This window comes from Monodelphis domestica, chromosome 6, assembly GCF_027887165.1.
Source record: "Monodelphis domestica isolate mMonDom1 chromosome 6, mMonDom1.pri, whole genome shotgun sequence".
Lineage (NCBI taxonomy): Eukaryota > Metazoa > Chordata > Mammalia > Didelphimorphia > Didelphidae > Monodelphis > Monodelphis domestica.
The window spans coordinates 171,944,784-171,970,084 of NC_077232.1; the positions used below are offsets into that span (position 1 = coordinate 171,944,784).

Below are 25,301 nucleotides of genomic sequence, written 5' to 3' on the forward strand. Positions count from 1 at the left end.
GAACTCCTAAGATTTGCAGCTGGAAGGGATCATTGGTGCACAGATTTAGAAATGGAAAATATTTTAAACATCGTATCACCTCCATCTCATAAAAAAAAAAACAAAAAACAACATATCTTCTGTATTAGTATTGATTAGAAGGCAAAAGAGTGGCAAGGGCTAGGCAATTGGGGTTAAGTGACTTGCCCTGGGTCACCCTGCTAGAAAGTTTCTGAGGTCAGATTTGAACCTACATCCTCCCAACTCCAAGCCCAGCCCTCTATGCACTGTGCTACCTAGATGCTCCTCCTACGACTCATTTTTCAGAGAGAAAAATTAAGGCTCAGACTTGCCCATTGTCATATATGTAGAAAGTAGCAGACTGGACTCACACCCAGCTCTTCTGACTCCAAATTCAGTAATCTTTTCAAACTGCTTCTCAAAGGAAGTAAACAGAAATATTCTATCAAGTGAGATAAAGTGATGCAGATTAAAGGAGTGACAATTCAACTTAATAAATCATGCTGAGACCAAGCATACAAACATTTCCTGATTCATCTACTGTCCTGACTCACAGACTGTCATCTAGAAAAATGCACATTTACACTGCCTCAAGTAATTGGTCAAATTACTGCTGTCATGCTGTTTAAATGAATCTTTGCAATGAGTAACTCAAGCATAAGTGCTTAGTGAGCCTTCCTGATAGAAGACGTCTTTCATTTTAAATATAGGCGGCATTTACCTCCATTCATGTTAGACCACAATATAGGACATTTGTCCCAATGTAGTTAGAGTTAACCTCTGGAGTCATGAATATCACAATTTTATCGTCCGTGGAGCAGCCAAACATGAGTCTCTGAGCTTTGCAAAGCAAAGAAAGAGAATGAAAATACTATGAAACTACCTTTCACCTAATCACCCCATTGATTTGCATAATATAGATTATCACCATGTAGAAGTCTCATAATATTATAGTCATAAAGACACTTACATAATATCCACCAGCACTAAAAGTGACACCAACAAACAGATAGTATATCATATTTGATCCAGCTGATCCAGGGGCTTTCTTAGATGACATCTCTCGAAGGGATGCTATAAGAAAAACAATTTTAAGTTACTTACTTCTACCACAATCAAAGATGTAAAATAACTACATAAAATTACATTTTATATTAAAATGGCATATTATCAAATTATAATTGTTAATTAAATTAATTAAAAATTTAAATTTAAATTATTAAATTATTAAAAAACAAAATAAATAAAGTATATTAAAAATGCAATTCACTTCTGCATTATGGGTTGCTTCATTTAAAGACAAGTGCTGATGATTTTTTGAAACATAGTTTCATTTCAATTGTAAGTAGATTTGTATTTAACACAGAAATGAAACAGTTGTATAACAAACTATGGCTAATAAAACTAAAACACCAAGGAAAAGAGAGGAAGAACCATCAAAGCACCCCTTCTCTATCCCAACACTTTCCCTGCAGGAGAAGGGAAAGGGTGAGGGCAAAGGCATAAGAAATAGGGAAAAGCAGAGACCTGTTGAATAGAGAACCATTTTAATGTTATCTTTTAGAATTCAGTGAACTTTAGTAGCTATAAGATTCAGCTGTTCTGACATTTGGTATCAAAAATATGGATTTTTCTTTCCAAAGTCAATCTCATATATGAGTCATAACAGAAATATGTCTTATATAAAGTAATAAAATACATCATCCAATACTTCAAAGGATCAATGGAAATAAGCATGTTTTTAAGAAAAACATTTTTGCATGTCCCAGTGACATTAGACGGTCATAAAGTTCCCATTTTACTGATGATGAAATTGAGGCACAGATATTCACATATGAATGTATGTATAAAATAAAGTTGCCACAAACAAAAGCATAATAACCAAAACTGAAAAATTAGATCATATGCAAACTTCAAACCTCAAATTATTTAATACTTATAATTGAAAAAATATTCTTATATCTTTTGCTTTTTTATTACTTAGATTTCCTGTTTATGTCCCTCTCTTAGTTCCTTTCAGTAAGCCATCTCTTATAATAAAGAATAAAAAAGAGGAAGAAAATAATTCAGCAAAACAAACCAACATGTAGGGAAAAAAACCTGGCCTAACATGCAATAACATATGCATGCCCCAACCCATCCCTACCTCTGCAAAAAATTGGGGAAAGTTTTCTTCTAATAACTCCTCCCAGGGGCCAAGTTTGATCACTTCATCTTTACAGTATTCAGAGACAATTGTTTTGTCATTGATTTTTTTTTCCACTTACACTATAATATTTATTGTGTAGATAGTTTCCCTGGTTCTGCTTATTTCACTTAGAATCAATTCATATAAATCTTTCTTTACTTCTCTGTATTCATCCTATACCCATTATTATAGCTAGCATTTTATAGTGCTTTAAACTTTGCAAAGCACTTTACAAATATTTCTCTTTACTCACCCTAAGATGTGGCTACTATCATTATTCCCATTTTACCAAAATGAAAAGAGAAAAAAAGAGGTTGAATGACTTGTCTAGGGCGACACAGCTAGTAAATATCTATGGTTGAGTTTAAATTCAACTCTTGCTAAGTCCAGCACTCTTTACATTGAACCAACTAGCTATCTACTAGAATTTATTAAGTAGAATAAAGAATTAACCTTTGTTGACATCGGGAATTTTTATATTTGTGTCCCCTTGTTAACATGATTGCAATTCCAGCATTTAAAAAATTTCTTTGAAATACATTTTGTTCTAGATTCATTTTGATTCTATTTTTGAGAGGCAGCAAGGAAGTGCAGTAGACGGAGCCCTGGGCCTGAAATCAGGAAAACTAATTGTAACTATTACCTCAGACATTTTAATAGCTATGTAACCATAGGCAAGTCACTAAATCTGTCTACCTCAGTTTCTTCTCATTATTATTGGAGATAATACTAGCACTAAGCTCATAGGTTGCCATGAAAATCCATTAAATTAGATAATAGTTATAAAGTGCATAGTATAGTATCTGGCACATAGTAAGTACATAATAAATGCTTTTTCTCTTCTCTTTCCCCATATGTGTTTTTGTGCATCAAATTTTGAGATCTTATTTTCTAATCCATTTAGCCACTCTTTCACTTTATTAGCCTAGTTAGGACATCAATTCTTTTTTTTTTTAGACCCTTAACTTTCACCTTAGAATCAATACTGTGTATTGGTTCCAAGGCACAGGAGCTAAGGGTTAAGTGATTTGCCCAAGGTCACACAGCTGGGAAGTGTCTGAAGTCACATTTTGAACTCAGGACCTCCATCTATAGGTCTAGCTCTCAATCCACTGAGCTACCCAGCTTCCCCCTAGAATATCAATTCTTTTTTTTTTTTAAAATTATTTTATTTGGTCATTTCCAAACATTATTCAATGGAAACAAAGATCATTTTCTTTTCCTCCCCCCACCCCCTTCCCACCACCTCTCCCATAGCCAACGCATGATTCCACTGGGTATCACATGTGTTCTTGATTTGAACCCATTTCCGTGTTGTTGGTATTTGCATTAGAGTGTTCATTTAGAGTCTCTCCTCAGTCATATCCTCTCCACCCCTAGAACATCAATTCTTAAAGTTAGGTGTGTATTTTTCTTCTTTTTATGTCCTTAGTACTTTCTTAGATTTTTAAAATTCAGTTACTCTTTTAAATCAATAATTTGTGATGAAAACTCCTGGGAAAATTGGAAAACAGTATGACAAAATTAGGTTTAGATCAATATCTCATACCCTATACCTTGGTCAAAATGGGTACATGATTTAAACATAAAGAGTGAGATTATAAGTAAATTATACCTGTCAGATCTATGGGAAAGGAGAGAATTTAAGACCAAGCAAGAAATAGAGAACATTACAAGATATAATGTGAATAATTTTGATTATATCAAATTAAAAAGGGTTTGTACAAATAAAACTAATGCAACCAGAATTAGAAGGGAAACAACAAACTGGGGAGAAAATTTTATAACAAAATTCTCTGACAAAGGTCTAATTTCTCAAATATACAAAGAACTAAGTTCTAATTTATAAGAAATCAAATCATTTCCCAACTGACAAATGGTCAAGGGATATGAATTGATAGTTTTCAGATGAAGAAATCAGTAAGCATATGAAAAAATGTTCTAAATCCCTCCTGACTAGAGAAATGCAAATCAAAACAACTTTGAGGTGCCACCTTACACTTAGCAGAGTGGCCAATATGACAGTAAAGGAAAATAATAAATGGAGTAGGGGATGTGGCAAAATTGGGGCATTAATATATTGCTGGTGGAGTTGTGAATTGATCCAACCATTCTGGAAGGCAATTTGGAATTATGCCCAAAAAGACTTTAAAAGAATGTATATCCTTTGATCCAACATTACCACTACTGGGTTTGTATCCCAAAGAGATTTTTTTTTAATATTTTATTTGATCATTTCCAAGCATTATTCATTAAAGACATAGATCATTTTCTTTTCCTCCCCCCCACCCCCCATAGCCGACGCGTAAATCCACTGGGCATTACATGTTTTCTTGATTTGAACCCATTGCTATGTTGATAATATTTGCATTGGAGTGTTCATTTAGAGTCTCTCCTCTGTCATGTCCCCTCAACCGCTGTATTCAGGCAGTTGCTTTTCCTCAGTGTTTCTACTCCCACAGTTTATCCTCTGCTTATGAATGGTGTTTTTTCCTCCTAGATCCCTGCAGATTGTTCAGGGACATTACACCGCCACTAATGGAGAAGTCCATTACGTTCGATTATACCACAGTGTATTAGTCTCTGTGTACAATGTTCTCCTGGTTCTGCTCCTCTCGCTCTGTATCACTTCCTGGAGGTTGTTCCAGTCTCCATGGAACTCCTCCACTTTATTATTCCTTTTAGCACAATAGTATTCCATCACCAACATATACCACAATTTGTTCAGCCATTCCCCAATTGAAGGGCATCCCCTCATTTTCCAGTTTTTGGCCACCACAAAGAGCGCAGCTATGAATATTTTTGTACAAGTCTTTTTGTCCATTATCTCCCAAAGAGATTTTTAAAAATGGGAAAGGTCCTGTTTGTACAAAAATATTTATGGCTGTGCTTTTTGTGATATCAAAAAATTAGAACCTGAGGGGATATCAATTGATTGGGGGATGACTGAACAAATTGTGGTATAGGATGATGATGAAATACTATTGTGCTATAAGAAATGATGAACTGCTTGATTTCTATAAGAACTGGAAAGACCTCCATGAACTGATGCAGAATGAAATGAGCAGAACCAGGTGAATTTTGTACACAATAACTGAAGCATTGTGGGATGATCAAATGTAATTAACTTTGCTACTAATAGCAATGCAATGATCTAGGACAATTCTGAGGGACTTATGAGAAAGAATGCTATTCACATCAAGAGAAAGAACCTTGGGAGTAGAAAACAGGAAGAAAATGATTTATCACTTGTTTGTATGGATACATGATTTGGGGTTTTGGTTTTAAAAGATTATTCTATTACAAAAATGAATAATATGGAAATAGGATTTGAGTGATAATTATGTATAACCCAGTGAAATTGCTTGTCAGTTCCAGGATGGGGAAGGAAAATGGAATGGAAACAACAAGAATCATGTAACCATGGAAAATTTTTAAAAAATTAAAAAAAAAACCATTTGCCCCTATGATTAGTTTTGCTTAAACTATTTCTATACAGTCCTATTTCCAGAAGTCTATTTTCACTCTCATATAACCTGTTTCTATTTCCAATTGAACCTTTTCCCTAGTTTTACAATTTCATTTAAATTAGTCATTTTTCTTTATTTTATTGTGTTAATTGTATATTTCCTTGTCCTTTTTCTTATCTCTTTCCCCTCTCTGTTATGTTTAGATCAAAATCTTTCTTCCCCTATTCATAGATAATTTTCTTTTTTTAAAAAACTGTAAATGCATTTATAATCTGCCCCCTCACTACTCCTCATTAAACAAAAAGTAAAAACTAAAAATGCCTCATCAAAGTCTGCATATTTCAGAAAAACAAATTTCCATATTGGCCATACCTAGAAAGGTATGTCTCTGAATTTTAAATGATCACTTCTCTGGAAGTGGTGAGTGGCATGTTTCCTCTTTAGCCTTCTAGACTGAATAAGGCACTACTAATATGAATAGACAGTCTTCAAAGGAACAAATACAAGCTATTGACTGCCATCTTTAAAAAATTCCAATAACTAATAATGTAATTAGGTAAAAAAAAATTAAAGCAACTCTGAGATTCTACCTCACACTCATCAGATTGGCAAAGCTGCCAAAAAGTAAACAAATCTTGGAGGGGCATGTTAATGCAATGTAGATAGAATTGTGAATTGGTCTAGCCATTCTGGAAAGCAATTTAGAAGTATGGCCCCAAAGTCAATAAAATGTGTTTGCCTTTTGAACCAGCAATGCCACTATTAATCCTATACATTGAAGGTCAATAAAAGAGGAAAAGGACTTAGCTGTAAAACATATGTATAGCACTTCTTTTTGTATTTGCATAGAACTGAAAAATAAGGGAGGTACCCATCAATGAAAAAATTACAGTACATGGTAATGGAATATTGTTGCTGCCTAAGAAAAGAAGAAAGGAATGGTTTGAGAGACACCTGGGAAGACATAAATGTTATGACGTGAACAGAACAAGGATTATTAATATAATAATGAAAATATAGTAAAAAGAAACAACTTTGGAAGAGTTAAGAAGTCTGAACCATGCAATAACTACAATTCCAGCAGACTGATAATGAAATAGCTACTCACCTTCTGACAGACAGATAACAAACTCAAGTGGGACATACATTTTCTAATATGGTTAATGTGGGAATTTGTTCTGTTTGATTATGATTAAGTATATTTTCCTTCTTCCTTCCTCCCTTCCTCCTTCTTTCCTCCCTCTATCCCTCCCTCCCTCCTTCCTTCCTTGCTTTCCTACTGAGAGCATATTAGCTGGGAGAGAGAAGAAATAAATACTTGAAAAACATAAAAAACAAATGCTCAAATAATTGAAAAAATGAAATAAAATTAAAAATTTTAATCACCTCTCCTCTTTTTCTTCCCAATTCGTGTTAGTTTCCTTTTTTCTATGCCTTTTTCAAAGAACTTTTTTTCTTTTCTTGCCTTTATTAATTCTCTTCCTTTCTTATCTATTCTGAAATGTTATTTTCTGATTTGTGGCCTTTTTTCTTTTTTTGTGGTCATTATCTTGTTAACACTTCTAAATCATCAGGTTTAAGCCTCTTTCTTACCATTTCTATGTTATTGTCTTTAATTGATCTTGCTCATGACATTTTTTCCTCTGCTGTTATTCCTCAGTCACAGAAATATCAAACTGTTTGGAAAAGGAATATGAATAGAAATCTTCCCCATGGTAGAAATGACTATGCCCTAAATTTTAAAATTCACGACTACTCTTCTGCTCCTCTTTCCATTGACTATGTCTCACCCTGAGTCTACCTTGATTCTCAAAGCTTCTGGTGCCAACTGCCTCTTAGAGTTCATCCTTTCTCGTGTTCATGAAGGCCCCTTCAAAAAGGTCACCACCTGATATACTAATTCCATTCAGATTAAACTCATCATGAGGTCACCATCTTTCATTGCAGGCATTTGTAGCTTCCCTCCACGGAAGTGAAACTCCTTCATTAGTTTGAGATCCCCCCTTTGATTTCCCAATTTCAATCCCTCTCTTCTGCTATGCACCTAGTGTCTTTTAGCCCTTCTTCTGGTGGAGAGGTTATAGCAGTCATTATCACCCTTTCATTGTTCAGTCATGATCCCAAAAAAGGATACATCACATCACTCATTCCCCTCAGTCTTTTCTCTTCTTCCCATTTATGAATCTTCCCTCTCTGCAATTCTGATCTACCAGATACATTAATTCTCCCATAGGGGAATTACAAGACTTATTCTATTACTCTTCAGTTCTATTCCTCCATCTTCACTTCCTTTTCTTTAAATTAGATTACATCATTATCATTTTTGTTTTTAAAAATGTATTGATGATGCCCCTCTGATGTTGTTTCTATCCCATGGATCATTTTGTTTGTTTGTTTTAATTAAAAATCCTTACTTTCCATCTTAAAACCAATAGTGTTTTGGTTCCAAGGCAAAGAGTGGTAAGCACTAGTGACTTGCCCAGGGTCACACAGCTAGGAAGTGTCTGAGGACAAAATTTGAACCCAGGACCTCCCATCTCTGGGCCTGTCTCCCTATCTACTGAGCTATGTAGCTGCCCCTATTTTTTCCTCGTTAAAAACAAAAACAAAAACCTCTAAATGAACAGTTTACTAATTATTCTTTCCTTGGTAATTGTGGTTATTTACTTTTTATGTATCTGTTATTTGTAAATGAGATATTCTGCTCACATCTATGTTTTGTTTTTTATTTTTTTGTTTTTGCAAGAATTCTCTTGTAGGGAGAGGGTGGTGGGAGGAGAGGAGGGAAAGAACATGAATCATGTAAGGATGGAAAAATATTCTAAATCAATTAAACTTGAAAAAATTTCTTGTAGGAATGCCTTTTTTTAATGGAATGTCCTTCTTTTTTAATTGATGATTTAAGGCCATTTTATAGGACATTTCCTCCAGAGTTAAAGATTAAAGAGCTACATTGCTTGTTGGAATATAGAAATATTCTGTTTATTTCTGGGATTTGTAGAAGATACAGAATAATCTTGTGTTATTACAGTTTATAGTGGAAGGTCTTTCTCCTGCCTCTTTGCTGAATTTGTTGTTTGTCATTAGAATTGTTATATTTGAACACTGTGTTTAGGATTGTTACCTGCAGGAGACTTACTCCTTCCTTCCTTCCTTCCTTCCTTCCTTCCTTCCTTCCTTCCTTCCTTCCTTCCTTCCTTCCTTCCTTCCTTCCTTCTTTCCTTCCTTCCTTCCTCCCACCCACTCTCCTTTCTTTCTTTCTCTTTCTTTCTCTCTCTTTCTTTCTTTCTTTCTTTCTTTCTTTCCTTCCTTCTTCTTTCTTTCTTTCTTTCTTTCTTTCTTTCTTTCTTTCTTTCTTTCTTTCTTTCTTTCTTTCTTTCTTTCTTTCTTTCTTTCTTTCTTTCTTTCTTTCTTTCTTTCTTTCTTTCTTTCTTTCTTTCTTCTCCCTCTCTCCTTTCTCCTTTCTCCTTTCTCCTTCCTTCCTTCCTTCCTTCCTTCCTTCCTTCCTTCCTTCCTTCCTTCCTTCCTTCCTTCCTTCCTTCCTTCCTTCCTTCCTTCCTTCCTTCCTTCCTTTCTCTCTCTCTCTCTCTCTCTCTCTCTCTCTCTCTCTCTCTCTCTCTCTCTCTCTCTCTCTCTCCCTCCCTCCCTCCCCCTCCTCTCTCTCTTTCTTTCATTTTCTACACATCCTGCCTTTGAGGTCAATGGCTTTGGCTTATAGAGAAATCACATTTTTTTAACCCTTACCTTCCATATTAGAATCAATACTGTGTGTTGGTTCTAAGCCAGAAGAAAGATAAGGGCTAGGTGATGGGGTTTAAGTGACTTGACCAAGATCACACAGCTAGGAAGCACCTGAGACCAGATTCATCTCTAGATCTAGTTGTCAATATACTGAGTCTGCTAGCTGCTCCACCCCCACCCACCTTGTTCTTTTAATGTTGTTATCTTTTGATTCTCATCTGCCAGATTTTCTTCCATTTAATTATTTTTGTTTTCCAAATCTATTAAACTTTTTTACTTCTTTGGAGAAGCTTTACTATGGATTAGATTCCTCCCTACTGTTTCTAATGAGAGTTTGTTACTTCTGTATTTAGATCTTTAAATTTTGACATTATATATATATATATATACACACACACACATATATATATATAGAGAGAGAGAGAGAGAGAAAGAGAGAGAGAGAGAGAACTGATTTTCTTTGTTTCAGTTGTGTCTTTTTTGACCCATTTGGAGTTTTCTTGGCAAAGATACCAGAATGGATTGCCATTTCTTTCTCCAGTTCATTTTACAGATGAAGAAACAAGGCAAACAAAGTTAAATGATTTACCTATGTCACGTAGCTAGCGTCTGAGGTCAGATTTAAAATTAGAGCTTCCTAACTCCAGGCATGACTTTCTATCTACTTTGCACTTGGCTGCCTGATATATATTTTAGTCAGTCCTAATTTCTTATATCACAAATTTAATTCTTTTTTTGAACCCTTCTGGAATTTCTTGCTGTATCTAACATGCTTTCTTGGGATTCACAGCTTTCTGTTTCATCTGGTACTGGTCTCCTTTCTTTGTCTTAGAAGTTTTGCTAAGATAGGTCTGTAATCTCATTAGTGGTAACAATCTTCCTTTTACTTTTTTTTTTAAGCCCTTATTTTCTGTCTTAGTAACAAGTCAAGACAGAAGAGAGGTAAGAGCTAGAATGGGGATAAGTGACTTGCCTAGGGTCATGCAGCTAGGAAGTGTGTGAGGTTAGACTTAAATTCAGGTCCTCCTGATTCCAAACCTAATTCTCTATCTGCTGATCCACCTAGCTGTCTTTCTAATTTTAGGGTATTTTCTGCTTATTTATTTTCACTTTGAATTTTTCCTGAATTTTCTTCTTTAAATCTTTAATGTTTCAACATTTTTTCCTTCATATTCCCTTATCACCCCCCCAAACCCCCCCCCCCACATACATACACATACACACACACCTACCTTTGCTAGTGGATATACCCCTAGGGTTGGACTGCAAAAACCTGGGCTGATTTTCAGTCTGTATCTAGAGGTTTAGACTTCTCTGTAAAATGAACTGGTTGGACTCCATGGCTTCTAAAGTCCCTTCTAATTCTAGATATATATTCCCCATGACTGGCTTAAGCTGGTTTTCAGTCCTCATTCTAGTCCACCTGAGTGCAGCTATGCATTATAGCTGCTCTTCCAGGTTCTCTTTTAATTCTTTCCTTCTGTGGACTGTATGGGCGAATGCACCTTTTGTGTAGTCTGAAGGGGAGCTATTGAAGGTGTTATAGACAAAATCTCTGTAGCCTGAGGGGTTGCTAACCTAGGGACTGCAGCCGATGCAAATCTGATGGATTCCTGCTCCTCTTCCCATAGTTCAATCTCATGTGACTGGGCAGAAACAATATCTACAGCTTGTTGCTGGTGAAATGTAGGAGTGAGTGAGATGGATAGGCTGTGAAACAAGAAGAGATCTTAGTACTGGGACCCCAGACATAAGCCTGAGGGTAACTACTGGATCAATGATCCAAAGAGATCAGAGATAAGGGATCTCCATCTACCTGCACAAAACCATTTATAGCAGTTCTTTTTGTAGTGGCAAAGAATTAGAAATTGAGGGGCTGTCCATCAACTGGGGAATGGCTGAACAAGCTATAGTATATAGTTATATGGAATTCTGTTATGCCATAAGAAATGACAGGATCAAATTCAGAAAAACCTGGAAACATTTATATGGACTGCTACAAAGTGAAGTGAGCAGAATCAGGAGAATAACGTGCACACCGTAAAACATTTACATATTATCAGCAAGGCAAGTTTCCAAAATATCCACAAGGGACTCATAATGAAAAATTCTATCCACTGTCAAAGAAGGAACTATTGGAATCTGCGGATTAAAACATACCACTTTCCATTTTATTTCCTTCATGAGTTTATTTTTTTTTTATTGTGTATCTTCAATCACATCATGGAGAACATAAAAAAGCCCTATTACATGAAAGTACTAGTATAATCTACTAAGACTATTTTGCCGCCTGGGTAAGGAGGGAGGGAGGGAGAAATTCTGAAACAGAAAATGTCAGAAAATAATTGTCAAAAATTGTTTCTTCGTGTAATCGTGGGGGGAAGGGGAGAAAAAGAAGGGAAAAAAAAGTCTGGGAGTAGGTTTTTGTGGTCCGGGCTGGGAATGGAAACTGGGTAGGGAGGGAGTCCGGAGTCACGGAGGGACCACTTTGAGGATTGGCAGTCGCTGAAATTAATTCCTAGTTGGGATTTTCTCTTTTTCATTTTGTAGATTCAAATGAAATCTCTCCACATTTGGGACATAATCCTTTTTAGTAGAGTTTTTAAGAGTTAATGGGGTCTAGGGAGAATGTCTAGTGGGTTAGCTTGTTGATCAACAATTCTTTTAAAACGCTTATATTGGCTTTAACAAAAACATCTTGTTTGCTTCTGCGTTTTTTGCTCTTTTTTCTTTTCTGCCTTCCCCCTTTACTCCCCTAATTTCTTGCTGTTACAGTTATTTTCATCCATGCTTACAGTCATAGTCATTACGTATGTTATTTTAAAGGAATAAAGATTTGACCAATTAATATGTGGTTAAGAACCTGAACCTACCAGGGACCCTTCCCAGGCTACAAGGATGCTCCCAAATAAAAGTGGCCCCACTAGCCTTGCATTACGGCTTTTGTTTACACAGAATCGGGCTCTTCCTATCACACTATGCTGCCTTTTGAATCTACCATACTTGGAGGGATGAGAGGAATGAGGCTCCTGTAAATAAAACTTTTACCCTTAAATTGATAGAAAGCATCCTGCTCTAAAGTTTTGCTTTCGGTTTATTTATATGAGTTTTTAATTAAATGAATATTAAATGTGATGTGCCAGGTTCTGGGACTATAAAAAATAAAATTTAGCAATTTTTGCACCCAAGGAGTTTACAATTAAGGGGGAGGGATGTCAGGTACACAACACATCTATAGATAAAGACAAAAATACAAAATAATTTCTGAGGGAAATCCCGACTGGAAATTAAGAAAGGTCTTTTGTAGAAGGTAAAGTTTGAGTTCAACCTTGGAGGCTAGAATTGGGATGAGGAAGGAATACTGACAGCTTGTACAAAGGCTTTGAGACAACCAAGGAAAGTCTCCTCAGGGTTTTTAAAAATCAGCGACAGTATTTATTTACATATTCCTGTGGTTTCTCCGGTATAGAAACTAGTATCCATCAGCTTTAATGAAGGAAAGGTCTCTTACTTCTTAAACGAGAGGGAAATGAGCTTTCATAGAGAGAAGAAGCTATACTGCTTAGGTTAAACTAAATAACTTATATCCCCAAATAAGTGAAAACAAATTGTTAGGTAAGTTAGCTAATAAACGATTTTCTTAATTTTAAATTTATTAATTTAATTTCATGATGTGCAGGATGATTTCAAAAAGAGCTGGAAAGACCTACATGACCTGATGCAGAATAAAATAAGCAGAAACAAGAAAACATTGTACACAGTAACAGCAATAATATTGTGGAATGATCAGCTATGCTCTCAGCAATACAATGATCCAGGACAATTCTGAAGGACTTATGACAAAGAATGCTGTCTACCTCCACCTCTGGAGAAAGAACTGGTGAGCCCAAATGCATATCAATGCATGTAGTTTTCCACTATAGTTTATTTGGATTTTTACTTCCTGGTTTTGGTTTTATATGATTATTCTCTTACAAAAATGAGCGATGTGGAAATATGTTTTGCATAATAATATACGTATAACCCAGTTCAAATTGTTTATTGGCTCCAGGAAGGAAGAGGGAAGGGAGAGAGGGAGACAATTTGAATCATATAATTGTAAAAAATTTATGAGGAAAATCATTATGTGTAATTTGTAAAATAAAATATCTTTACAAAATAAATAAACAATAAAAAATAAAAAATAAAATTTCAATTTCAAAAAGAATTTTTATTTCCTTGATTTAAAAAAAATGAGGTCTTATAGCCTAACATGAGCTATGTCAGCAGTAATCCCTTCAATGCCCAGTTGCCCAGTTAATTGATCAGAGCTGTGTTGTATAGATAGATAGAAAATAGGTGTGAGACACAGAAAGGCAACCAGAGGGTTTTGTTGCATGTGGAGGGGTGGCTATTTGTTACTAGAAGTTAGGAGGACATGTTTGAAATGAACACTTTATACGAAATTGTTATTTGCCTCATTCCTTTATACGAAATTATTTGCTTCATTCCTCCAAAAAGCATTCATTTTCTATCTGCCAGATGCTGTGCTAGGCACCTACAAAGTATTAAGATATTTACAGAGACAAAAAAGAAACAGTTCTGACCTTAAAGCAAGAGAAATAAAGAAGGGGAGAACATCTCCTATTCCCAAATCATGTTCTTATCTGTGTTCAGGTCCTCAGATTTCTTTGTCGGATATCATCTGTATCTCAGTCTCCCTTCCTCCCCTAATCTCCCTCTATTCTACCATCCTCCCTCCTTCCTCTCCCTGACCCTCTCCCCCTCCCTCCCTCTCTCTCTCCCCCCTCCTTCCCTCTCCCTCTTCTCCCCTCTCCCTGCCTCTCTCTCTCTCTCTCTCTCTCTCTCTCTCTCTCTCTCTCTCTCTCTCTCTCTCTCTCCCTCTCTCCTCTTTCTCTCTCTCTCTCTCTCTCTCTCTCTCTCCTCCTTCTCCTCCTCCTCCCTTCTATCTCTGTGTCACTCTCCTTGTCCCAGGGTGTCTCTGGCTCTCTCTCTCTGTCTTTGCCTCAGTCTCTTTCTCTTTTTCTCCTCAACCCTCTTTTCACCCTTTCCCCTTCTCTCTTTCTCTTGCTTTAATATCATAACTGTTTTTTTGTCTCTGCAAATATGCTGGTACCTTATAGGTGCCTAGAGGATACAAAATGAATGCTGTTTGAATGAATGAAGTAAATAAACTAAAAGCACTAGAGGCACTGCCTATATCCGGTGTCCTCTTTCTATCTTTACCTTCTTTCCACCATAATTGTGGATTTCTAAAGAAACAAGGTCACAGTTTTCAGGTTTCTGTGGCTACAAGAGACAACCTTTCCCTAACCTTGGCCTGCAGGCAGACAGTGAATGCTCTGATTTTATGTGACACATAGAAAGCAAAAATCTCCTGCCAGAGAGCCTTGTTGTGTAACAGCTGTGGATGGCTAATCACCACCCTTAGCACAGCCTGCTCCGTTCTCCTTCAGTTCTTTACTCTATAGATGTCTCAACAAAGGTTGGATGGCTCTAATGTTGGAGTTAGCAATAAGTAAGGATATGATCCCGAGCCTCAAAAGACAAGTATTGTCTTTTGCCCAACAAGTGGCTTTAAATGATTTCTGGGGACATCGAAAAGACCCACTGACAAGCATCTAAGGAATCATTTAATTAAGTAGGATCTTGGAATCATCTAAGATCTTAGGATCTATTGAACCTTAGATACCATTTACTACAACTCTGTCATTTATGAAGGAGGAACTAGAGGCTAACCCAAGTGTTAAAGGACTTGCTCAAGGTCACACAGATTGCAAGTGGCCTAGAAAATAGCAGAATCAAGATTCAAAACTCATCCTCCTACTCCAAATCCAACATTCTTTCCATGAAGTTTGGAGTAGGGGATCCATTTATTGAGCCAGGAGAACAGATTGCTAAGCAAAGAGACATTTGAGGCCAACTTGTCCAGTTCCCTCATTTTACAGATGACAAAACTAGAGAAAAAACAATTTATTAGGTTGTTGCAGGAAAATTATTATGATGCTTAAATTCAGCCCTACGTGATTAAAGGTTGTCTGCACTCTGAGTGTCATCTGACCCCAGTAATTCTCCAGAAATGCTGGAAATGGCTACAAGGTATTTTGGGTTCCCCAAGTCCTGGATCCACCCAAAGCATTCTTGTTTTGGGTTACCATGATTAGGGCTTGGACAGGTCCACCTAAGTTTGCGTTTTGGCTTCACTCAAATTTTATTTTTTTTTTAGACCCTTATTTTCTGTCTTAAGAACAACTCTAAGGTAGAAAGGTAAAGGCTAGCTCGCAGCTAGCAATTCACCCAAATTTAATGGAACATTTACACTTATTCATATTTATTGCTATTTATCTTGCTATCAAGCTGCCCTCTCTGCAATATTGCTTAATCATGTTGCCTGGTCCCCTTGCCTAAATCCGATATAAATGTAAACCTTCCAGAGCCTGGATGAGAGAGGGAGGCTTATCTCCTTTCCAGTTAGCTCTCCTCTACCAACTGACCTAAATACATTTATTTTCAAAATTATATCAGATTTTGGAGTGTGTTCCAGAGAACAACAAAGCTAAAGTTGAGGGGGAAATGACTTGCTCAAGACTACAAAGTTAGCTATGACAGAGGGTTAAACCAAGGTCCTCTGACTAAACCTAGGGTTTGTTCCCTTAAAAAATTGCCCCATACTGCCTGCCAAAGCAGCATAGCTCACCAGGAATAGTTTCTAATTAATGGTCCAGTTATGGCTGCTGTCCTGTGATTGTTAACTAGACCAATATAATAATAACTGGCATTTATGTAACCCTTCGGCTACACTTGCTTATTTGTGCTTCAAAAAAGATTCCACTACCATCATTACTACCCCTATTTTAGAGCTACAGAAACCAAACCTCCAAAAATTTAGGTGAGGACTATTGTGAGAAAACGATTATGTAACATAAGGAGAACTCATTCACCTTTTTCTTGACTCTACGTTCAGCAGTATTTCCAGTACACAACAGTGGTTAACTGGGGGGGGGGAGGGGGGGGCAGTTGCATAAATGCAAGGTACTCTAAGACACAAATGAGCCCAGACAGCTATCTCTGACATCCCAGAAAGCACTTACCTAACCTCTTTGACCTCAGGATCCTCCCCTTTATTTAAAAATAAAGATATATATATAAAAAAATAAAGATATCTTAAATGCCTTCGAGCACTAATCAATACTGTGATCTATGGGAGAGAAGGGGAGCTCAGAGACCATGGCCGAAAGAGGAATTAGGAGGTTCTCTGTCCCTTTTCTGGCAAACACCGCTTGCAGATGCCATGAGAAAATGATCATGCCCTTTTGGGGCTCTTACTGAAAAAGCCCCTTAAATCACCACCAAGTACCCAGAGCTCTGGATCTGGATTGGCAAGACCTGGGTTAGAATTTTGTCTGTAACTTAACCGCGGTGTGACTGTGGGTCTCTTGAGGTCTCAATTTCCTAATCTGATGATGATGATGAAATGAAGAGGTTAGACTAGATGATTTCGAAGATATTTTTAAGATCTCAATCTGTGAATCTATATCATTTCCCCACATCTGCCTCTGATTCCCGTTCCTGAGGCAAATAGCGCGACCTGACTGAAGAAGGAAACTGGGGTCAGTCCCTACTTCTGGCCGTCTCCAAGCTGTCATCGGAGCTTTCCTGTGCCCGACTAGGGTGGCCACAATCACTGGGTAACCCCTCTCCAGGCCAGGTTCTTTCGCTAGAACCGATAGTACAAGGGGGTTCTTATACGCTTGGGCGAAGAAACCACTAAATTTCCCAGAACGCACCACGTCTTGCGCCCTGAGTCCGTCGTCCATCCATCTTCACATCCCTAGCCCTGTAGCCCGACGGCTCCCGGCATCCCGGTTAGCCGAGGCTCCCAACACTCTGGAGCCGCCGGACGCGCGCGCACTCACCGTGCTTCCACAGCAAAGGGGGGCTGGAAGGAGCAGTCCTCAGGGGCAAAGTCAGAGTCTTCCCAACAGCCCTGCGGAGATACATCGTACCGATCCCAAAGCACCCCAGCCTCACAGTGCGGAGCAGCGCCCCGCTCCGGGAACTACCCAAGATAGTGGGCTGCCGGGTCCCGCCCCCAGGAGGAGCCCTGACTCCGGGCCACAGGCGGTCCAGCCCTCTTCTCTGTGGAACCTCGGAGGAGGATAGAGAAAGAGAGAAGCAAGGGAGAATTGAAGCTCTGTTCTGCAGAGGGTCACTGTTAGTGCTGGGTTGGTTTGGGGAGATGAAGAAGACTCCAGCCCCCAGAGACAATTAAAAGTCATGCCGCGGGAATCTAGAAAATGTTCCGCCCTAGAGTTTTCTGTGTGAGTTAATTCTGGTCACTTTCCAGTCTCTTCAGAGGAGGCTAGGCAGTTTTCAATCAGGTTATGACAGCAGCTAAGGGAAGGCAATGGAAAATGGTCTGTCACTTGTCACACATAATTTAAACCCTCCTTATCTTTCTTCCCCACCAAACCGAAATAAAAATCATAAAGAGGGACACTATGATCTAAACGGGAGGAAGCTGTTAGACCCAAACCAACTGTACATCAAGCTGTGTTCTACTTTAATCTATTCAGAACAAGAATATATTAAGTGCTTATGTGCCAGGCTAGAGGCAGCTTAGCATAATGGGTAGAGAACTGGCCCTAGAGTCTGAAAGATCTGCATTCAAGTCTCATTTCCAACACATATTGGCTCAGTGACCCTGTTCAAGTCACTAAACATTTCTGTGACCCCCAGATAGCTCTCTTTAAGAGAATTTTAAATTTCTCCAGAAAGTGCATCTAGATTTGCATTTGTAGAGGGGGTTCAAACTCTTATGAAATCAAAGGGTGAGAAAGAGGGGGCACTGTGCTAGGTGCTGGATATGAAAGGAAACAATACCCTTTATGGCAAAATACTTAAAAATTAAAAAAAAAAAACCTCTTACTAGCTGTGTGACCCTAGGCAAGTTACTTAACCCCCACTGTCTAGCCATTACCACTCTTCTGCCTTAGAACCATACACGATATTGATTCTAAGACAGAAGTTAAGGGTTTAAAATAAACAAATAATAACTTAATCCTCAAAAAAAATTACCCTCTAGAACATCATATTCTACCTACAAGATTAAAATTCCAGTGTCTCTATGAGAAAAAAAACAACCCAACCATTTCTCTATTGCTCCCCAGAATTCAACTAGATATTCTCATGAATTGGAAATGATGGATTGTTAGTATCCCATTTAGCATCCTGCTATGTTGTTTTGAATGACTTCAGTATAGTTTGGGTACAACACATATGATTATTTATGCCTTAGAAGCAGAATAGTCTGGTAGAGAGGCACTGGATTTGGAATCAATAAGGCCTGAGTTCAAATTCTCCTGCAAACACTATCTGTGTGACCCTAGGCAAACTATAGAAGTTGACTGTTTTGGTTTCCTCATCTATAAAGATAGTAGGCTATACTTCACAGCTTTTAAAGTTCCTTCCAGCTCTAAATCTACTATTTTATGGTTATTTTAAATTTCAGTAAATATGGCATTTTGTTCCTTTAATGATTTCTGCTTATGCTGGCAGTATAGTTTGAGCAAATCTGATCACTTATGACTTCAATGATTTCAGAATATTTTGAGTAAATAATTTATGTCTTCAATGATTTGGGCACAGTTTAAATAAATACAGTAGTTTATGTTCCTGAAGATTTTGATATAGTTTGGGTATAGGAAATATGGCACTTATGCCTTCAATGATTTCAGCATAGTTTGGATACAGCATATATGGTGATTTATCTCTTTGGTCATTTTGGCATAGCTGGATATAATAACAACAGCACATAAATAATAGAGAAATTTAACCTTTCAGTGATTTCAACATAGTTTGAGTAAATATAGTTATTTATGTCATAAATATTTCAACCTGGTTTTTGAGTATAGTGGTACAATAATTTATGCCTTCAATGATTTCAACAGAGTTTGGAGATAGTAAATATGGTAATTTATGCTTACCTCAGCATGACTGTTTAAATCACTAGATTCTCAACTACTTGAAGGCAGGGATTGCCTTGTGTGTCTTTGTTTTCCATATGGCACTTAGCACAGAATCTTGCCCATATATTTAATATTAAGTTGAATATTTATAGAATAAATGGTCTTTAATAAGTCAGTTTCTGAACCTACTTCTAATATTCTCAAAGACTTAAAAAATCATCACACACAATCCAAATATAAAACTCTGGTCAGAATGAGTTCTTCTACACTCTTGAAAAGAGAAAGTTCAGCAAATCCAATGGAGACTAAAATTTCAATCTGAGTAGCTAGCTGTTGAGGGGTAAAAGTATAGAATCTTTAGATTCCCTTGCTAAGAAAAAAAACTGAAGTCCTTCAAATACTAGACTAAGAATTATACAATTATACAGGCATGTTTCAGAGCTATGAGTTCTGCCCCTTGAGCGTTAATATTAGAGGGCAGCGAAGCTGACCACTCAGTGGCAAATTCTGTAACTACAGCAGCTCCAGTGTAGCATATGCCATCTCTCATAAAAGAAGAACCATCAGTAAATAAGACCAGATCTGAGTTGTTTAAGGGAGTGTCCAAGAGATCATTTCAAGGCTTTTCTGCCATGGACACTAGTGTTTCGCAACTATGTAATGGTTCTCCTGAAGTTGGTAAATCTAGAAGCAAGGTGGCAGGGTTAAGAGCTGAACAGCTCTTCAAGGTAATGTTTTCATTGTTTAACAAAGTTATTTCATACCTTGTAATTCGCTGATCAGAAAATGCCTGTGTTCTGTGTCTTAGCAACAATGCTTCTACCTCATGTGGGCACATAATTGTCAATGGGCATCCCAATACTAGATTAACAGTTTTTGTCACTAGTAAGGCTGTAGCAGCTACTCCTCTAAGAAATGGTGGTGCTCCTGATGCTACTGGGTCCAGTTGGGCAGAATAATAGGCAATTGGGCCCTCAGAAGGTCCCAAAGTCTGAGCTAAAACATCTGAAGCTACCCCTCTTTGCTCGTGTACATACAAAGTAAATGGCTTGTTGTAATCTGGGATGCCTAGAGCGGGGGCAGACAGGATAGCCTTTTTTAGATCTGATAGAGCTGACAGGTGTTCTGGTTCTAATTTGAGGGGTTCAGGGACCAAATCCCTTGTTAGTACTATAAGGGGTTTAGTAATTTTCCCATAGCAAGGAATCCATTGTCTACAAAACCCTGTTGCTCCCAAAATTGCTCTCAACTGTTTCTAGTGGTAGGAGCACTTAAATTTTGAATATTCTCAATTCGTCTGGGAGAAATCAAGCAGGCACCTGCAGTCAGGATGAACCCCAAATCTACTTTAGGGAGGCACCACTGAGCCTTATCCTTCGAGATCTTATGACCTCTTTTGTGCAATTCCAAAAGAAGGTGCTTGCTATCTTCCTGACATGTTTCCGCATCTGTTGAGGCCAAGAGTAGGTCATCTACGTACTTGATTAATTTTCTGTTTTTAAATTTTATATTATCTGTATCTTGGCTCAAAATTTGCTCAAATAAGCTCGGGCTGTCTACGAAACCTTGTGGCAAACGACTCTAGCAGTATTGACGGCCCTGCCAGGTGAAAGCAAAGATATGTCTCAAGTTCTCATGTATGGGTATGGAAAAGAAGGCTGAGCAGAAGTCTACTACTGTAAAGCATGTAGCTGTGCTAGAAATAGAAGAAATAATAGTATTGATATTGGAAACTACGGAGTGTCTCTTTATAACATGATTGTTCACAGCCCTCAAATCCTGCACGAATCTATAGAGGTGTTTGCCATCAGGTCCTCTTTTTGGTTTTTTAATGGGCAGGATGGGCGTGTTGTATTCAGATTTACAAGGGATTATTATTCCCTGTGCAATTGATGAGTTCATTACTGGGGTAATTCCCTCAATTGTCTCTTTTGAGAGGGGATACTGAGGAATGGAAGGAGGTGGGCTAGATTTAGTTTTTATCTGCACAGGAACAGCTGACTTAAGTAAGCCTACATTGGAAGAAGATGTGGCCCAAAGAGACTCCGGTATATCTTCAGGTATTGCAAAGGTGGGATGCTCTTTTTTCTCCTGACTCTCTGAGAGAATTACAGGGAGTAAATTTAAAGATTCCTCCGGTACTTCTAATGATAAGGAACCATCTGGGGAGCAGGTTATTGTGGCTCTGAGTTTGCATAGAAGGTCCCTCCCCAGCAAATTTAAAGGGGAGTCAGGCATCAAAAGGAAGGAGTGTTGTACCTCTAGGGGTCCTACAGACACCATTCTAGGAAGAAGTCTTTTAACTCTTTGGGTTATTCCTGATACTCCCATTACATTCTCTGAGCCAACAGAATAACATTGTAAATTAAGTGTTCTCTTTAATACAGACCAGGAAGCTCCAGTATCTAATAGACAATCATAATAGGTGTTACCCACCTTTAAAGTAACATGGGGTTCATTAGTATGGGGGTAGTGGATAGGGACAACGGGTAGTAGGACATCAGGGTCTGAAAAATCAAAGGTTGTATCCTCTGATTCCTGATCCCCAGCCCCCCCCCCCCCGACACCTTCATTGTGTTTGGGAAGTTCCTTGGGCACCCCCCTGAAAAGCGCCCCCCTGAAGGGCATTCGCGCCTCAAGTATTTTTTGGACAAGCACCATTTTTTATATTTTGTTGTGGAGTTATTTCATTTATTTTCCCAATATCCATTCCTATAGTCATCATTCCTAAAGTTGTGGTTTTCATTGTCATAATTATATTTATTTCTATAATTATCCCTTCTGTAGTTGTTATTAAACTGAGTATTCCTTCCTATAATCTTGAGAAAAGCTCTACACTGTACCATATTGTGGCCCTTCTTCCCACAGAAGTGGCAGGTAATGGATTATTAGATTTCTGGAGAGGGGCAAGTGTCGTTGGTTCATTATCATGCCCACTTTCTAATTTAGTTATCCTATTACACATCATTTTTTCCTTCATTTCCTCCATGTCATCATTATTTTCTTCCTCCTTTTCTTTGTTTCCCTTTAATATATAGCTGTTTTTCGCAATTTTTCAAGGTCCATCTCTGACCATCTTGGACATTGTGTTCTAAAATAATTCTTAATTGCTTTGCAAGAGTTATTGACAAAGATCCTACTAACTTCTCTTAAGCTAGTTTCTTTAGTTAGGTCCCAATCCAGGTAACTGTCCCCAAACTCAATTATTCTATCCATGAATCTGGAGGGTGTTTCTTCCTTCTTTTGCTTACTTTTTTCAAGTTCCATCCACTTATCTGTATTGTCCGCACATTCCTTCATTGCTGTAAGGATGGCCTCTCTACAACGGTATAGTTGTAGATAATCCTCAGGATTTTTATAGTCCCATTCGGGATCCTGAGATGGCCAATGTGCTGCATTACGCCCCCAGGTTTTGTTGACATGAGCAATTATTTTATTTTTTTCACGTTCAGTTAAAAAAGCCTGTAGCAAGTTCTCAACGTCCTTGTAAGATGGATTATACTGAAAAAAATATGTCTCCCATCTTTTTTGTTACTAGAAAGGGATCTTGTTCATATGTGGGGATATTTCATGTAAATTCATTTATTTCTTGGGGAGTAAACGGTACCCTGTTACTTAAAGTCACCACATCTCCATTCCGTCCTATTTTAGGTACTTCTCTTAGAGGAAACAGGCCTCTAGTTGAGTTTTGTACCTGTGGGTCAGTTTGACAAGGACAGGTTTTTCTAGGATGACAAGATTCCCTTTCGGCTGGAATTTGTTTTCTGTAGGAGAGGGAACATGAGAAACTGGGATTGCAGGGGAAGGGTCTTGGGGATTAAATTCAGTCAAAATTTGCACTACACGAGAGAAGCAGTCTGTTAACTGAGCTATAGGGAAGGTGTTTTCCATCTCTAGTTCAGGGAAGGAAATTTCCTCATTCAAAGGTTCAGAAACAGGTCTGTTTCTGGTAGAGTGGGTGTTTGCCAATTGATCCTGTAAGAAACATTTTAGATCTTCTAATTGGGCTTGCATTTTATCCTCAATTTTTTTCATTTTAGCATCTCTAAATACAGTATTGAGTACAAAAATGACAGTACATATTAATATAAAAAATTGGAGGTATCCTGGATTCCTCAATGCCCCTAATTCTTCAACTGCCATATAAATGTCAAAGAATGTAGTACTCATTTTTATATATATATTTTGTAAATATTTCTCTAACAGTCTTCACAAAACACATAGGGAGCAGGGCAAAGCAAAAAACTTTCCAAAGGGTTCCCCCCTCCCCCCCAATCTAGGAAGTTGTTCCTTAAGGGAAAGGATATTTAGAAACAGCTCTCCCAGCCAGGACTTTAGGGTCCTGTTGCTAAGATTTAAAACAGCTGTTTTCTATCTATCAGAGTCACACAGCTGGGAAGTATCTGAGGTCAGATTTGAACCTAGGACCTTCTGTCTCTAGGCCTGGCTCTCAATCCACTGAGCCACCCAGCTGCCCCTTAAGATTAAAGGGAAGAAAAAGAAAAACTGCTGATTTCAATTTAACTTAAGGAGAAAGGAGAAGTTTTTTATACTCACTTGTTCTAGCAGCTGTGTCTTTAAGCCAAGTTAGCTGTTAAAAAGGACTGAGTTGTGAGAAAGTAGAGTAAAAAGGCAAGAAAATTCAGAAGTTTATTGAGAGAATTCTTTACCGACTTTCGTGGTCAGCCACAATGTGATATGGAAATCACTTTAAAAGACTGATATATATTAATTTAAGATCACCAAGGAATTCAGCTATGTAATTCCTAAATGAAAACTCAAGTCAGCAGTCAACCTTTTATGGAGTTTTTAATTACAAACAGGAGGAAGAAAGGTATTAGAGAGAGAGAGAGAGAGAGAGAGAGAGAGAGAGAGAGAGAGAGAGAGAGAGAGAGAGAAAGGGGAGAGAAGGAAATAGAGCTTAAATACCCACTCTGCTTAGGCTGGGCCAAAGGCCCAAGGCCTTGGATAGCCGAGGCAAAGAAAAGAGATCAGTCCCTATCACTCACGTGACCAAAATGGAGAAACAGTCTGAGGGCCTCCACTCCAAGCACCAGGCTCCAACTCCCACACTCTCCTCCACCCAGGAAGTTCCAGCACTCCTGAGCTCTCCTCTACCTCACTTCCTGTGTCTCACCCGTGCCAATGGTGGCTCTAGCTTAACCCAGGACTGCCCAGAGGTCTGTCCCCTTTGCACATGTCTGTTGAAGGCCATATTCTCAAATAATTAAATCTTGAGCTTTGCTGTAGCCCTTTCTAAATCCTGTTACCTTGAGTAGGGTGGAGATTGTAGTTTCCAAGACCTGATTCTGTCATTCCAAGTATCTCTATTGTTACTGATCAGGAAATAGCCAAATCCCATCCTCTAAAGAATGGTTTGAACAGGGTTGAGTAGTTTTGAAATTACAAACTTCTCAGAGCACTTCTCTGGTATTTCCCAGGAAACTTTCCATTCTTCTTAGTATCACAATTTCCTGGTTAAACCTTACCTCTCCTAGTGGATGGTAAACTCCTCAAGGTCAGAGACCAGTTTAATCACTACTGTATCCCCCCAATCCCTAACAATGTATCCACCAAATCACAGACAATACAACAGACCTAAAAGAAGGGCTAAGAGGTTGCATTAAACACTCACCCCAGTGAAAAAAGGATAGGAACTCAAAGGTAAATCGCTAAACCACAAAAGAACAGAGATTGGATGCTAGATTACATACTCATCTCTGTATTTTTCTAACTCCAGATGGCTATCCTAGAAGAAAATAAAGAGGGCAACCTTTTCTGATTTGCTAGAAGCACCTTTGTCTTACTAATCTGCTAAGTTGTTAAATAATTAACATTTGGAATATGAAATAAGACTTCACATTAGGAAAAAGTCATCTTGGCAGAACTAATTTGAAACTATCAACTAAAAGAAAATTCCCACCAACTTTCTGA

The 25,301-nt window shown here is 37.9% G+C and overlaps 1 protein-coding gene across 1 annotated transcript in view; it reads right to left on the reverse strand.

Annotated features, from left to right (window-relative positions):
* MGARP (mitochondria localized glutamic acid rich protein) overlaps positions 1-21,892 on the reverse strand; it is a 31,248-nt gene extending 9,356 nt beyond the window's left edge. Inside the window, exons 1-2 of the mRNA XM_056803806.1 lie at positions 17,316-21,892; positions 965-1,074 (exon numbers count right to left, since the gene is read on the reverse strand). Coding sequence (XP_056659784.1) covers positions 965-1,074; positions 17,316-17,400 — 195 coding nt within the window. The 5' untranslated portion in view covers positions 17,401-21,892. The remainder of the gene's footprint in view (positions 1-964; positions 1,075-17,315) is intronic.
* Positions 21,893-25,301: the final 3,409 nt, after the last annotated feature.